At 35.7% G+C, this 17,346-nt stretch overlaps 1 protein-coding gene across 19 annotated transcripts in view; it reads right to left on the reverse strand.

Annotated features, from left to right (window-relative positions):
• The window catches only part of LOC136835431 (uro-adherence factor A-like), a 95,889-nt gene that overhangs the window by 38,699 nt on the left and 39,844 nt on the right, over positions 1 to 17,346 (reverse strand). For all 19 annotated transcript variants that reach the window (XM_067098971.1, XM_067098969.1, XM_067098967.1 and 16 more), the window contains 6 exons: positions 7,943 to 8,102; positions 3,594 to 3,793; positions 2,616 to 2,836; positions 2,149 to 2,496; positions 1,636 to 1,759; positions 1,313 to 1,457 (listed from right to left, as the gene is read on the reverse strand). In XM_067098971.1, coding sequence (XP_066955072.1) covers positions 1,313 to 1,457; positions 1,636 to 1,759; positions 2,149 to 2,496; positions 2,616 to 2,836; positions 3,594 to 3,793; positions 7,943 to 8,102 — 1,198 coding nt within the window. The remainder of the gene's footprint in view (positions 1 to 1,312; positions 1,458 to 1,635; positions 1,760 to 2,148; positions 2,497 to 2,615; positions 2,837 to 3,593; positions 3,794 to 7,942; positions 8,103 to 17,346) is intronic.

Genomic DNA, 17,346 nt, shown 5'->3' on the forward strand with positions numbered 1-17,346 from the left:
AGACTTGTTGGTGCCGTGGGCTATCAAGTCTCTATGACTCAGTTGCAACCACTTCTTTCAGCTGCAGGATATACTAGGACATTTGGAAAGTAAGGGTGCCATGGCTTCTGCTGCAGCAGATCTCAATTCCTTTCTGCCAGCGTAATGCTTCCCCAACTGTACTTTTCCTTATTGGGGGAAAGGGCATTACCCCTGCCCAAATAGTCTTCCAAAAGGCAGTGGAACTGCACCCTAACTAGGGAGGCTTACAGGTTGTACAACTTTCCTGTCCTTCAGCTGAAGTTTTGCAATCAGGTATGCCCTTTTATATAAGAGCAACCATGTTGTACTTGTCATTTCATTTACACTGATATTTGGTTCACTCTTCTATATGCAATAACATTTAGTTTTCTGGATCTGCATTTTGTTTAAATTTAAAAAAGCTACAAAACTAATCCAAATATCCCCACACAATAAATAATACATCCACAAAATTGACCATTTGTCTACATGACAAGAGACCCCATAGGGGGTTAGTGCTGTCAGTGCACCTCAAAAGGTGCACTAAGGCATTACTTAAGGTTCTTTGCAGTGTCCCTTCAGCCCCTAGCTGCAACCCCCTTAATTCCTTTAACTGTTCATATTATCTTTCTTCCATCTTACTTTCCAACCTCTCCTAACAATTGTTTCATAGTGCAACTGTAAGGTTTTCCTCCTGTTACAACACCTTTAAAAACCTTAACTCTGAATTTCCCTTTCAGGCCTGAATGACCTCAAAGCTCTCAGTGCCCAAAGTTTGGGAGATTTTACAGGCAAAATCAAGAATAAATTCTAAAATGCAAGATAAAAAAAAAACACATTACACCTTTAAAGTGCAAACTGAACATATTTCAAGACAGACATTAATACAACAGCTAAATATCCTCATTTAATATGTTGACAAAGTATACCAAACCTCTAAATTTAAAATTATGAACATTATACTGCAGTAAGTAACTGAATGAAGACAGAAGTAAAATGTAAAGAGAAGGAAATTAAAGAAATGGAAAAACACAACAAAACCTCAGAGTAATTTTGTCCATCAATGTATGAAAGTTCTTGATGTCAGGCGTGATAACAAATAGGCATTATGCATGTAAGACACAAAGGGAAATATGAGTGTCTGTTAAGATTACTGTTACAAGTATTATTTAACCGACTTAAAAATTTGAATTAATATTCCATATGAATTTTAAGATCCAATTCACAAAAAATCTACATTAGTCTGAAATATGCAAGCATTTCAATTTATCTCGAGTATTAGGAAGAGGAAAGATTCTGAGGACTAACGTACCTTGCAGGGTTGACTAAACTTTCAAGTTCAGTTGCTAAATGTCTACGAATAATATTTTTAGACTGAGGAATGCCTAGTGCTGTGGCCATTGTGTCTGCTGTGAAGGAAGATTCCAGCACCACCAAGGCACCATGAACTCCACTGTCTGTGCAAGATAAATGAAAACATGTTACTACATATACAATGGACATAAATTATGGTAAACTTATAAATATGCAAGTTTCACAAACAATTAATGTCTCAGTGCACAAATAGACAACTGTAAGGAAAAATAGATGAAATATTGACAAAGAATAAGGGCTATTGTTTAAAATATTTCTTACCTTTCAAGTTATCTGCGTATTCTGCAAGGTCTATAGTCCGTGCCCACTTCACCCAACGTAAATTAGTCCATACAATAGGATCACAATCTACATTTTCACTCTGCCTTCTACGCTCTGCTAGTATCTGTATTGAGCATAACCCGTTAATATTGCAAACAACTGCACCCAGTGCTCAGCACACACTGTATGTGTAGTCAACAGAAATACAAGGTTCCAGAATTATTTATTTATTACAACAAATCAAGATGATAGAAGCTAATCAAAATATGAAGAAAACCACAAAATAGTTGATTCTTCCTCTTGAGAGACTGGTTTAAACATTTTGCTATCACTTCCCTCCAGTTTTAGATAATTTACTACTACCTTGTCCTTCATTCTGAGATTAATTTTGTCAAATTAACATGTCAATTAAAAATATAATTATTGTAACTACTAAACTTGACATAAATCCCTTTCCTCATGATGTAAGACAATACCTTAAGCTACTAATAAAAGAATTAGTGAATAACTTACCTGCCTGTCGAACCTTACAATTCGTAAAAGATGTACCCCATGTATAATGGATGCTTGATGGAATTTGCGATGCACCCCTAAGTGTTTTTCTAATTCCTTTTTCGTAAGTGCTTCTAGAAGTCGACCATCCACAAGATTATTAGCAAAGGCATCACAGTACTGTGGTAAGCCTAGATCTGGGAGCCACTCAGATGAAACCCATGTGTGTCCCAGTGCAGATATTCTTGGATACCGACTTAGACGAGGTTCCCTCAGTTCTTCTATTGCTAGACGCAATTTTTTGCGGTGCATAGGGTGACTAATGCCTAAACCTGCTTCTAGTTCTGAGTCATTAAGTTCCAAAAGTACCTGAAAAAATTACCAAGTAGATTACAGAAACATTCCTAAGTAAAGAAATCTCATTTAGTTCCCCATGTACCATCTAATATATGCACTGGACAAGACAAATACAAAACAGTATAATGTACCTTTCCACTTCGGACATTCTCGGCACACATGGCACCATACTGAGGCATGCCTAATGTCACCTCCAACCAAGCTAAGACAGTTGGCGCTTTCCATCTTTCAAGAGGAATATGTTGTGCCTCTTCAAGTAATCTGAGTTTTTCTGAATAACTCTCCTCTGTCAGAGGAGATACACACAATGATGAACTAGGGGACCAAGAAGCTCGCTTGTCACTCCCATTACCTATTGTTAATTGTAACAATATGAATTCCAGTTGTTAGTACCACTGCTCTGTACAAATAGCAATAGCTAAATAATATGTTAGTGCACTAAATAAAAATTCAGTGTAAAGAAAAATAGTAATTATACTAAATGCATGAGCACAAAATTCTTTGGGTACATATGAAGTAAAATTTGAATATTAGTAATAGTATACTGAAAAAATACCAGTATCTAAAGTAAAAATCTATCCTATTTTCCAATAAAAAATTACTCATTTGTCCATGATGAGTTCAGAGGTAAGGCAGTTTATAAAGTCTACCTGTATTAATTTTCATTACAATCAGACGACAAACTAAACTGTACATCTATGCAATCAAGCAATAATTATTAATAGCTACATCAATTTTCTTATATTTTAGTAAGAGCTAAGGGAGTTTTGGAGTCCACATGATTCAGAGCCGAGGGAAGATCCTCTGAGCTTGATGCTCCTATGATGAAATCAAGAGATAACCCATGAATGATTCCTACTCGAAAATAACCATCAATGAGAATTTTCATTTTCAAAGAAAATAATTTATCAATATATATGTGAACTAACTATTCACTTAAAAATACTTAATCATAGCAAGCTAATACACTTCCAGTTTTCAAAAGAGAATTTTGAAATGGGTTACAGTGGATTCATGCAAGAAAGTTTTGAAGAACTCTCATCTAAAAAATTTCAAGTTTGCAGTTTATATTCTGCACATCATAATGTAATCTTCATGAAACAACTTACCATCATATAGAGAGGCATCAAGAGCTGCACGTTTCTTTTGTCTTGCAAACACTCTTGATATTGAACCCCATGTACCACCACTTTTGTTGCTCTTACGAGAAAGGGTATTAGAACCACGACCTTTTGATGTATCACTGGTTTCAGCAAGTCTTTCACATAGCTGTTCAGCTGATCTACTTAAGCCACCAGAACTTGCATTGCTGAAAAATCATAGGTACAAAAATAAACATCAAATTGAACAATATGCAATATACTGTACAAAATATAAAAATATTGATCAATAAGTATTACACATCAAAAGGCTTAAACAGCTGTGAACTAAACCAAAATAGTTTTTATTATGTTTTTACCTACTGTGATAATACCTTCATTTATGGCCTTCTGATCACGTACTTGTAGCTGTAGTATATTACAGCTACAAGTACATGATCAGAAGGCCATAAATCATGGTCTAGCAATACGAAATGTTTGTGAAACTTTTGGCTATGAACCATAGCCTTTGTAGTAAAAAAGCATGCTTCAATATTGCGGTTATTGGTGGAAACATGAGCAGAATAAAAGTGAAATTACTGTAAAATCTCTACATGAAAGAATGTCTGTTTTAATATGATGTTCACCCATTATAGTTACTGAAATTAATCCAGAATTTTCCCCTACCTCTAACTATATAAAATTTCTAAACAATATATACAAATATATGTACAGTTAATACTTAAACTAATTTTGCTAGCGTTATTTGACCCCAGGGTATTACCTATTCATTTGCAAGGGTCAAGGACCCTAGATGTAACTTTCACAAACTCGACTGTATGTAAAAAATATAGTTGTTCCTGTTTGTTGTTGAAAAAATTGCTTGTTCTAAACAAAGGAAAAATTACTTTAGGGTGAAGGTCTGCTATGTTCCAGAGAAATGGAAATGGAAATGGTTTTATGCACAGACTCACAAATCTTGATCAGTATTATCCTTTCTCAAAATATTTTTATATAATTTTTTCTCTGGAAAAACAACCAAAATTTAAAGTATCTTATCCCATACAAAAAGGCCCTTGTTTTACTAATCATTGCTATTCACAATACAACCTTTATGCCAGAAGATAAGTCATTCCTGAAAAGAGGCAAGCTTCTTTTATTCTCCCGAATATACCCATCAGCTTCATTCTGAGCTACTACAAACTGCAGCATTTTAACAGACCCCATTACAGGGTTAGGAAGGAGACCACTTCCCATACAGTAAAAAATTTAGTTTTGAAACAAAGCTTATTTAAAACATTTTTGTATAACTGATTAAGCATTCATCTAACTGATGCCAAGTTAATAATTATTGGGAGGTGTCATAACAGTTCTCCAACAATGAATGGCATCCCAAAAATTAGTTATATGAACTCAGAAACTTGCTTAACTTCTATGTTACCATCGAGCATGTTACCCCTAAGAAGCTTAATTGAAGGGTAAAAATATTGGATGCTTTTGAAGAAAGATTTGCTCTGTCAGTCCATGGTATTTGCAATTCTGTACATGGACTGTTATCAAGTGTGTACAGAGCAGGAGAGGAGCCGTGATAAGGTGATGATCTGACCATCTGCAACTGTTGGTCCCAAAAAAATTTTGTTCAAGTAACAATATAAAAAATTTTGTCCAAGTAACATGATATCTCTTACGAACGGCTGCACAAGTTGACTTTCACCGTCACCATGCATTTACAGCTTGAGCAACAGACATATGGACCTGATTCTTGGTTATAAAATATAATGCAAAAGAAGAGTTCACTGAAGTCCATCTCCAATATGCATATCATCAGGTGAAATTCCATGCCACTCTCTTAAATGACAAAAGATAGTGAGACAAAAGGCAATCTTGAATGGGAGGTCTATTAGACTAGGAAGATTCTCAACACGCAAATTGTCCACGGCCAAGGAGAATGAGGATCCACAATAATGGAAGCCCTGAACTTTGTAAGTGGCCAAGTCTCTTCTGTCTAGAAAATTACTTGCCTTATGTGTATGCCATAGGTTTCCTGCTTAATGTATTTAATAGGGTTCACGGTTCTTCAATGCAGTAGTCCAGCAATTTCATCGCACCTCATTTAATCTGGTGGATTACTAGTGGACAATTCTACTATCAATAAAAGAGTAAATTACATTTAAGTTTGTGAAATTCCACACCAATAATCAATTTCTGTCTATAAAATGGTAAATTCTGAATATTAAAGAATTATTCAAAAATGACAAATTTTTAATCAATTTGTATTTTTCATAACTAACATGTACAGTAACTTATCCAAAGTTGGAACCAGAATATGAAACATGTTAATTGCTCAGCTGAGCAAATAACTAAAATATAAAATGTAGTTAGCTGAGCAAAGGAAATGTGATGATGGATTGCTTACGAAACTTCTCTAGAGGCAAGGTTTCTCACCTTGGAGAGTGATATGAGCTCTTATTTTAAGAGTGATAATATCACAGCTAGATAGTTGTACTAAGAGCAATAATACATAAATAAAAAGAAATTTTAAGTTTTTTCCTTTATATGAACAAATGTATTTACACTTTAATATTACCAACACATGTATGAGAATAACTACAGTTTGTTCATATACAGAACAAACCTTTGGTCTTAACATAAGGGATAATTCTCTAGTGCCTGATGGAGTACGGTTAAAATAAGTACAGTACAAGGATTTTGGTGGCAACAGGAGCTAGCCAAGATGGTGCTGTTTTGGTGAAGGTCAAAAGAACCAACTTGGAATCCTTCCTTATATGCTATGTCTAGACCAAAGTCAGAATACTCAAATTGTAACTTTTTCAAATTAACATTAATTTTTCCATTCAAACCCCTTGTTTAATTTCCTGTTTCATGTCACAAAAAAGTTCCCAGAAGAAAACTCCAAATGAAAAGAACAGCCATAGGAATGTAATTGTAATAACCACAATACCCTCTTAAATTTTTTTTACTTCTTCACACTTTGGATACACTTGTCACTATAACACTAAGTACTGCACCTAGATGCACCAATCCACTGGTTCTCAATTGTCAATATGGTTCATTCTTTGTGTATGAAAAATTACTGTAATTCTGTTTAAAATAAAAATGACATGTTTCACAACAAACCAATTACTGGACTTACACAACCTGAATCTCAATTTGGATGGGGAAGTTGGAGAGAGAATCATGTTGTCAAAAGCACAAACTGTTAATTCAACACTGTAGAATCTAGTTTGAAATTTATGTTGTTATAAGCTTTATAATCTCTTACATCAAAAGTTAGGGAGCTCTGTCTTTGAGACAGAGCCCTGAGCATCAATAGGAAAGTAGGATGTTTGAAATTGTACACTTATGTACTGTGCCCATCTTCTGCTACAGATCCATAAAGGACAGTTACTGAGTGGACTGTGCTGCTTCTGGGAGTTCCAAAAGAAATCAACACAGGTGATCGTAGTACTTTTGTATAACTACTATGTGATGTAACCCAGGACGTTCATGTAATCTACGATGCCATGTGGAGACAAAGATAGATTTGCTGCCTAGAACCCTTCTACCTTCTTCTTAGATTCTGTACTTAGCATCAGATCACCTGCATAAAGCAGCTCTCAGGGGGCTCTCTTTTCTGCATCATTTGCAGCTTCTTCCATTACTATGAGAAAGAGCAAAGCACTCAGTACTAATCCTTGATGGGCACCATCTTTTATCTCAAATTCTTCAAATATACCTGCCAATGTTTTTATTGGGGATCTAGTGTCATGGTAGAATATTACTAGCACTGTCTATCCTAAAGACATGGCACAGCTTGGTAAAACTACCCAAAATCATCTATAAACTAGATAACCCACGCCTAGAGAGTTATTTTTTCTAAAGAAAAAGATGTACAGAAATCATCCACATATCTCTGGAAAAATATTAGTATTTACATACTTTTCACTGCCACCACACAAAAACAAATAGCTGATCTGCTATGACTGGTAAATGCACTAGATAATTAGTGCAATAAAATGAAAAGTACAGTGAAAAAATAAAAAAATAATAATGGGGGGCAAAGTGGAAAAAAAGAGTGAAAAGGGCAGTCCTTCAGTACTTACTAGCACTACTGTACTACTGAAAGTCTTGAAGAACTTGTGTTTGAGAACATTTTGTGTCAACACAACTAATGGGCAACATAAATCGTTTTGTTGTAAATCGACTATAATTTAGCATTTAGTTCACTCCGACTAGTAAAGATACCCGAGGATTATACTGCATTGGAACTATTGAACCTAAGGAAAAGTCCAGATTAGCCTAAAAAGATTTTAAACAATGAAAACCTTATCATATACTTAAAAAAAAATAATTCCTACAAACAAAAAGTTAAAAATTACCTGCTGGCAAGACCACTCATCGCAGATGAATTAAGACTATGACCAGAAGGCATAGGACCGCCTGTGGGAGTACTGTCGCCACCTCTATCGTCTCTTATGCAAGAAGGTGTAGCATATAAAGGTGAAAGTGAAGGGGATTCCTTTGGAGTTCCCATTCCACCTACATAGTTCCAAAAGGGAAAATGAGTAAAAATAATTAACTTAGTAACAAAATTACATTTTTTAAGCAGCATGCCAGAATTACTTCATACACATGGATCTGAGGAAAATTACAAAGTACATCAGGTATAAGCTACAGTCAGGGAGTTAAATCTTTGATTTGTTTCACCAAAGTATTCCTAAATGAGCATAAAGTACAAATTTAATCTCCTGCAACTTTCTGCCCTTCTAAACATTTGACTATTTCTTGTCTTCAAAGAGAATTTATACATTACCAAAGTACTTAAATCATGATTCATAGTTAACATGAATTTGGACGGTTCTTTCAACATCTGTCTTTAAGACAGATGTAGCTGACACAGCTTTTACTTATAAAGAATCATACCCCTGTTTTAATGTAAATTTACCACTCCCTGATTATCTCTAACCAGTTCAATATTCCTCAAACACCGAGAGGAATATATAAGCAGTAAGAAAATACTGTACTAATCAGTACGTTTGAGGCACAGGTATCTGAAGTTACAATCAAATAATAAGTATAGGCAGTCCCTGAGTTATGACAGTCTCAACTTAAGTCGATCTGATCTTAAAATGCTTTTCAAAAATATTCAGAAAAAATTCATCTCCGAATAAGGTGAAAATCCTAAGTTAAGACAATGTTAGGTTTGGGTACTAGTTGCTGAGCTCCCTCATGTAAATAAGTAAGTGTCACCATCCTTCCAGTGTGCAAGCCAACCACAGGATTAAAGGTAAGCTTTCATCACTTTTTTTTTTTCATTTTTATAAATTTTTAAAAGTTGAGGTCGATCCAACTGAGGTCAGATTCAACTTTAGTCACCGCCTCAGCAACAGATCTCCGTCATAACTCGGGGACTGCCTGTAATTACTCACAGGAATATAAACAAGCTATAAGGTTACATTAACATGCATTATACATGCAACTTACATATATTTTCTTAAGTATTTTAGCATTCACAGTTGGGTGTATCAGCTTTTAAAATTTGTGTTTTAATACCATCATATACAATCGATATTTAATTTTGTACATATTTTAGTTTTTGCAATTAATTGATTAAGAAAATAACGTTAAAGACTATCTTGGATTTCCTAATTACAGTATTTACAAACTTTTTATACACGATTAAAGTAATAAAACTAATTTTGTAGACAAATTGGATAGGAAAACAATTATTTAATAAAAAATGCAACTTATTAATATAATCATTGTGATGTAAAGTAATTATATTTCTGGCTATACTGTATTTGAATACGGGTATTACCTTAATGCCTAAGAAATGCATCCTAAGTTCCAAAAGTGAAATATAATTATAGTTCATTAATGAAAACTGTGTTGGGAATTAACCCCCATATTGTTTACCTTAATGGCACTTGAATCCTGTTCTAAAAAAATATCTAAACTGCAGTGACATCACACTTAGACATATCATGGGAAAATTATAATATTTGAACTATGAATTTGTAAATTAGTAATTATAAAACTAGATGAAAAAGCTAACTTGTTGATATTCCTTTGCTTTAAAAACTAAATATGCATATAAGCAATGTTTTATGTTTCACCTTCTTAAGCTTTTAAGATATATAAGACACAGTAAAATCAAGATCACATTTCTTACACATCTGTAAAATGACAGAGAAATCACTGACCATATCTTCATTCAAGCCATCAAGGTGCTAAATTGTCCTGAATATAGAAAAACTCTTAATTCACATGTGCCCTAATCTGCCAATAGACTGGCAGAAAGTAGACAAAACTGATGATTATCACCAGGATAAAATGCGGTTATAGCGGAGCTGAAGAAAATTCAGGGATGTCTTCAATTCACACCAGCGGTGGCAAGTCTTTTTTTTTTTTTTTTTTTTTTTCATATTATGAAGTTCACAAATTTTTGTTAGAAAAGTTTTCTTCTTATTACCTCACCTTTGATCAGTTTTCACTGGTATCTAGGTAATGACTGGACATGAAGCCTGGCACACCTTTTATAGTTACCCCTGTATTATTTTGTGTCTTAGTTTGTTATAAACCACTCCAAGTATGTGTTGTAAGAAGGGACTGATGTAAAGAAGTGTATAACAGTCAGAGAGAAGTTGGTGTTGAGGGAAATAATCATCCACCTTGGCAGTGATGATACCGGTGCATATCTCCCAATCTTTATCTCCTGCCATGTCCTTAGAATGCCAACATAACCATGTTCATGTAGGCCTTTGAGGAATAGAAGCCAAGGCAAATGATTTTAGGTACACAAATAAAAGATTCAAGTAAATGAACTATGACATTAATAGATGTGTTGGTGAACCAGAAAACAAATGTTTTTCTTTTCTGAATGAATCAGAAGACTATACACTTGTTAATAATAAAGTCACTGTCTCCATAAGGCACTTGAAAATTTGCTCAAGAAGGTAGGAGAATTGGGAACCAACAGACAGTTGTGTTTGCCTGAATGACATTTTGTTCTCTCAGACCAAAAAATTAGTGCCTGGATTAAAAAATAAGACCTGTATATATGCTGCTCTAAGACTGAAAAAAGAATAAACTGAAGGCATACCTATAAACTGACTAATGAACACAATGAAGATGACCAGCCAAGGCAGATTCTACATCATTATGAATTAAAGAGAGTTTAAGACAGCACAGGATCCACAATTGTATTAGAAGATATGTAATAAATTTTTAGTCTTACTTCTTTCCAATGTGTTGTGATGCAGAAATCAACCCCATTCTCAAAGTACTGATGGGGGATATAAATCATGCGCTTTCCCTTCAATACAATGGACTGCCTAGCAAATTGGAATTTCAGGAAATTTTTCTTCCTCAAAACTGGTACTTAACTTGTACAGTAGTAGGTTACAGAGATGTGAAAGAGCATACAGAATGTTTATATAATATAATGATTATTTTAAAATTTGACAGTAACTGTATAAGACAATCACAACAAAATTATCTTGGTAAAATCCCTGCAAAACCAATACATAAATGGAATGGCTAAAAGCACTGTCATATGGGCCTTTTTTTTTTTTGTCCACTTGCTCTTTGCATCAAGGGTTTACTCAAAACAGCCATTAGTGGCAATAAAAATTAACATAATGCCCATGTTCATTATCCTGCAGCCAGAGACTGGTACCCTTGCTTGCATGGGAAGAACAATCTATTATTGCATCCCCAATCAATGACATTATTTAAATAAATGCATTGGGAGCTTTATTACCCAGTGCTGTTAGAGTATTTTCCATATTCTAAAAAAGAGCTATTTCTTTAATGACATCATTGTAAAACAATAGTTATTAACATATGCTAAACATATAGCATGTATGCTACAGTCTTATTAAGCCAGATCTATGGAAAAATGTTAATTATCCAACAAGCATACTTTCTATTTGATAAAACTTATTTACAAAATAGATATTGTTACATATACCCATAGGGGGGTAGTACTGTAAGTGCACCTCATGCAGTGCACTGTAGGCATTGCTTAAGGTTCTTTGCAGTGTCATTTTGGCCCCTAACTGCAATCCCTTTCACTCCTTTTACTGTACCACCATTCATATTATCTTTCTTCTATCTTACTTTCCACACTCTCTCAACAATTGTTTCAGTGCAACTACAAGATTTTCCTCCTATTACATCTTTAAAATCTTCTCCACTCTAAATTTCCCTTTCAGAGCTGAGTGACCTCATAGCTTCCAGCACTTGGCCTTTGGCCTAAATTTTATAATCCAACTGTTATATAAATATTATTTTGTCGAATGAATCTTGACTACCCCCTAAAATAAGAAAATGTTTGTTCTTGGCATGAAACAATGTAGCCCATGCAATAACAGAATACCTTTTGGTTTCCTTGTAAGTGGTATGATATCTCCTGCCCCCCAAAAAACTGTAAACATATGAGTGCCTTACGGATGATACCTAAACAAAGAAGTGTGTTCATTAAGAAGACCATCAGAAGAGTGTTATTACCTATGAGTTCTCCCAGTTGGGCAGCCAACTTATGCTTTATATAATCCCCATCACCATAACTACCAAGTTTCAATTAATTCAGGATGAGAAGTTCTGCTACTTTTCATACTGACACATTAAGGCATTTAGCTATACACCAGGTTTATAATCTGTATAAACCCACTCTCACCTAAAATGACATTTTCAGTGTACAAGTCTCTCATCTCTAGCCAATATGGTTATGAGAACTAAATCATTATTCCCGACTTGATTTACACGGTAAATCATATCAGTATCCCAAAAGTGAATGTTTCTCTGAACCTTCCTGATGTCACAAAGTTTTTTAAGTGCAGTTGTTTGAATTCATTTTTGCTGTTCCACATTATATAGTAAAAACAACAGAAATCCTTTTAAAAAAATATCTTGTTATATAAAAACTATGAATCAAAATTAGCCTTTACTTAGTGTGAAATGAAACTTATTACACCGACTTAAAGTGCTGAAAGACGAAGTCCTACTGTACTTGCACAGCTCACAGTCCACTGTCTATGGAGTTGAATGTGTGCTGTGCTTCTTAAGATTCATGACAAGTTTTTCCCATTTATCATACTGTTTCAATTTTTTTTTATTTCTATGTGGTTTATAATTCTGAAAAGTACTTGCTATGTAAATATTTTTACCCAATTATGTTTGTTTGGTGATGTTTTTCTGTTTTTTGAGCCTTCAGTTTGTTATCTTTACTTGGAGTGTCATTTTTGCCAGGCTTTTTCTGTTTGCATTTAATAACTTTTTACCCTGGCTTATCCTCCCTTATCAGACATTTTATTCACTCCTCCAAAAATCTAAGTAATTCAGTATGGGTAGTATCTCCTTTCTTAAAGGTTTTAAGCATCAGAATGAATTATAAGTCTTTAGATAATAAGATTGAATTATGTTTTTGTTTCGTTTCAGGTAACAACTGCCTTGCCCTCCATTTATCTTTACTTTCATTTCTTTTAATGTTTTCATTTAAACTGTGAATTTGTGTTTTTTATTGTTTTATCAAGGTGCCTCCCCTCACTTGTGCTAACCTTTGGGAAAGATATCAGATTAATCACACCTGTATTCTCCTTTAGTGAATGAAAAGGCCTCAAGTTCTTTCAGGCTGCTCTTGGTAGTGCAGTTATCATCAGTTTTCCCCTAACAACCAGTGGCTTGTGTGTAGCATTGTGCTTGACTGTTGGTTTTTCTGGCCTCTCCCTCTTTAGTAGCACAGCGGCCTTGTCTGTTTCTCAAGTCTTGTTCAGGGAGGCTTCTGCAGTCAGACCCCTTAAGATGTGTTATGATAAGCCTGTGGTGGATCCATGCCATATTTCCTTAGCCCTTCTCTTCAAATTTGTGTCTCTTCAAAGCAAACCCTCCTCCCATATTTTCTACTTCACTGTCTTTCCTTGGGTGCCTTGGCCTTATTGTCCTCATATCCCCCCTCTGATTTGTTTAGTCTCCATTTTATGTCAGCAGCATCAACCTTTTTCATCAACTGAACACAGAAGTTTCCTGAGAAGTTAATGCCCTACTGTCCAAACCAACTTCTCTGCAGGTCAAGGGATGCCTTTGGAGAATTTAATAAGACTAGAAGAATTTTGGTACAGTCTCAGTTTTTGAGTTTCATAGTGATGGTCCTCATCCTGTTCATTGGTGCAGGCTCCCGCTTGTTGTCACAGCCAACACCCTTCTTTCCTATTTCTTCAATCTGGTGATGATGGCCCTTAACACTGGATCTTTCAATACATTTCTTCAGATATTTCTGATGTCATCCAGGGTCTGTGAGCTTGACTTCCTCAATTCTTTCGGCACAGGGGAGCACAGTTCCACAATCCATCCTCTAGCTCTTAGGGAGGTTTTGTCAATTCCATTACTTTGTTCCTGGTGTCTTAGAGGTGTCAGGGTATCATGGTTCATGGCTTCTTTACTACAACAGACCTATCAGACTCATTCTTGACTGTTCCTACAGCTCTCATGGCTTCTTTACCACAACTGACCAAACAGACCCATTCTTGACCGTTCCTCCAGCTCTCAAAGGCATTTTGTCACTTCCTTACCAATTCTAAGCTTTCCTGTCCCTAGACATTCGCTACAGACTACATACTGCCCCTCAAGTCATTTAGACCCTTGTTGCCATGTATCCTAGCATCATTCTCTCAACCCCTGTCTAAGAGGGTATCAGTTTATTGCGCTGATCTTGACTTCTTTGAGGTAAGTTTTGGAGAAGCACTTGTGTTGGCCTTTTGACCAACAGTACCATTTGGTAAAGTCTGATCTAGCCCCTTCAACGCCAGTGCTAATGTGGGCATATACCATTTTAGTGTTGGCCTACCTTTTGGGCCAAGGCTAAGCTATGCTTGTGACACCAAGGTGTTGTAGCAAACCCAGAAGAACCCTAGGGAGCTAAGGAAGGTTATTTTTTTCTTGGTTCCCCTTGGGAAAGTGGTGACTTTGCAGCTGCCTCTGCATTTGTTCTTTCCTTGCAGTCTGTTTCATGATAGGGTCTTAGTTTATCAGGATCCATAGTAGCTGTTGCAAAAGTTCTTTTGATTCCAAATGTTTCTATGCTTCTGATACTCCTCGGCTTCAACCGAGATGAGAATTGCAGTTGCCTCTCATAGTGGAGTACTGAGCAAAGGTCATCTGGTTCAGAGATTAGGAAGACTGTACCCAGTCTTTGTAAGCTCTCACTGAGTCACTGCATCAAGATTATGGCCTACCACTTCTCTGCCATGGCCGTCTGTAAATATGGAATGATAAGATTCAAGTTTCTTCAATTTTTGTCAAGCAAATTCTTTATTTGCAATAAAGTCTAAGGTCTCTGTTAAGCCTTAATTCATCACAGGTGTTTGTTAATGTCTTACACTCTAACACCATATAATCAGTTCCTTCTCTAAGATGTCTGTATAGACACATGACAAACTTAAGAGATCCCCTAGGTGGGCCTGTTCGTGATGTCTCTGAGAGTCAGGCTCCATTAGTTGCTGCAACCGGGCTCAGTGGCCTGCGCTGTTGGTGCCACATTTAATTCCAGAGACAGTCTAGGTATCTTTTGGTAATTTGTTTGAGCAGTGCAAGCAGACTGGGAAGGTCTGGATCTCTGAGGATCTTGAGTGGCTGTAGTGTAGTGACAATAGTTTTTTACCCTTGCTCCTGACATTTGTGTGTCTGATTTTTTCATGCTTGGGAGAATTCTGGAGGAACCACTTCCTTTGGTTTTACAGTGAAGCCTTAGGGAATGTGGCACTCTGGAAGTCGTGGCAACACTTGTCATGTGAATGGCAGGTCCTCTCCCTCTACCCTTAACATTCTCACCTGACAAGATTTTTGGTCTGAGACAATCAGGGTGCTTGTCTTCTCTGGTCCTCATTTTATATTATATATTACCTTCTTTTCTTTGAGTCAAATGGGTTTGGTCTTGTCATTTTTTTTTTCATGTCTTGACTTTAACCTCTCTTTAGGCTTTCTCCAGAATGAACTAGCTTCTAACAGCAACAGAACTTTTTGTGCTTTGGCTCTTGCAGCTCAAATGATTTCCATGAGCCTCCAAGTTGCTTCTTGATAGGGTCTGCAGTATCACTTGTTGCTTTTTGGGTTTCTGTTGGGCATATTCTTCCAGTTCTTTTTTTTTGCGTCAAGGCTATATTCCTGGTTGTCATCAACCTTCCTAAGTATTTCAGTGGGTTCTATACCCTTTTCAAGGGGCTCCCAACTGTTGGCCTTTGTGAGGGACCTCATTTGACCTTAAGAGTTTGCGGATGAGAATCTCTTTCTAGTAACAAGTTGGTCACGAAATCACTAGCTTTTGCTGCTTTTCCCTGCTCTTCTCTTGAAGCATTTCTTCTCTATCTAGTGGAGGTTTTCAAGTTTTGCCTCTAGGAAATTGGATCAATCTGCTTCTCTTGCTCTCGTCCATCCTTTCTCTCAAGTCAACAGAATCAAACTCTCAAAACTTCTCTTCTGTATCAACTGTGGTAGGTTTATGGCCAGGCATAGTAAGATGTATCAAGTGCCCCTTGCACAAACCCAGGATCAATGACCTAGATATTTAAGTACCCACCTTTTCTTTGTTTAGTATTACCAGGAGGCTCTCCGCTATTCTCAGAGGTGTCCTTTGGAACTGCTAAGCTCTCTTGCATCCTATGATCTATGCTTGTGGCACAGTATCTGTGATTGTTTCTTGCCGAGTCTCATTGTTGCAGAGGGTCATGCAATACAGGTCAAGGGATTTTAGTTGTTTAGCCTCCTCTTCTTGATTTCACTGCCCTTCCCTTTAGTGCATTTGTAGGTGTGTTTTTCTTAAAATACCCATTGTTTTGCCTCATGTACCTGGTGCATATTTTCAGGGCTACATACTCGTATGTTGCATCCATTACCAATGGAAGTCACCTGGATTGCAAAAGTCATTGTTAACTACACTGTCCATTTTTCACAGGAACTGGACTGCTTGCAACAGGGTCTTATATTATTCAAGATAATTTTCTTCTTTGTCTCACTCCTAAATGTGATTCAGGCAAATTATCATTAATACTGTAGTTTGTAAAGGCCCATCAATTATAATCTTCAGTGCCCTCCCTTCTCACTATTTTATTGAGGATTTTTGCTGGGCATGTGCAGTAGAACTTTTATTGTTTCAACTTTTTGAAGTTGGTGTGACAGGGTCAAGTTCACAAAGGGTAAAGGCTAATGGTCATTAATAGGACTGTATGAAACTTGTAATACGTACTGTAAAAAAATGTTTTAAAAAGTAATGTTAAAAATATAACTTTTATTCTATCAGTAAATTAAAATATAAAAAATTTGAAATGACAAAAAAAATCTAAATCTAATACTGTACGCTTAAAACATGTAAAACAATAAAAAATCAATGCTACTCATTAACCATGCAAAATACCTTCATTTCATTTACTGGATAGGAAAGAAAAGAATAAATTCAAACAGCTATGAAATACAAATATATAATGAGTAGCTCTGTACAGCCTCAAAAATGAAAAGTTTAAAGCATGTTACCAAAACATTATAAAAATCCATAAGAATGTCAATCATGCAAATCAATGACCTCATCTTCAATGAGCTGAATGTGTAACTACATTAACTTCATATATGCTTCACTTGTTTGTACATTATGTACATAATCCCAGTGGTAAAACACCACAGTTTTTTCTGAATGTTCCACAGCACAAGGTATATTTCATATACAAAATATCTAGCACTGTTCCACTAACAGATGCTCATAACCTACTCATGATATTCTTATAACAACACTGAA

This window comes from Macrobrachium rosenbergii, chromosome 55, assembly GCF_040412425.1.
Source record: "Macrobrachium rosenbergii isolate ZJJX-2024 chromosome 55, ASM4041242v1, whole genome shotgun sequence".
NCBI classification, from domain to species: Eukaryota; Metazoa; Arthropoda; class Malacostraca; order Decapoda; family Palaemonidae; genus Macrobrachium; species Macrobrachium rosenbergii.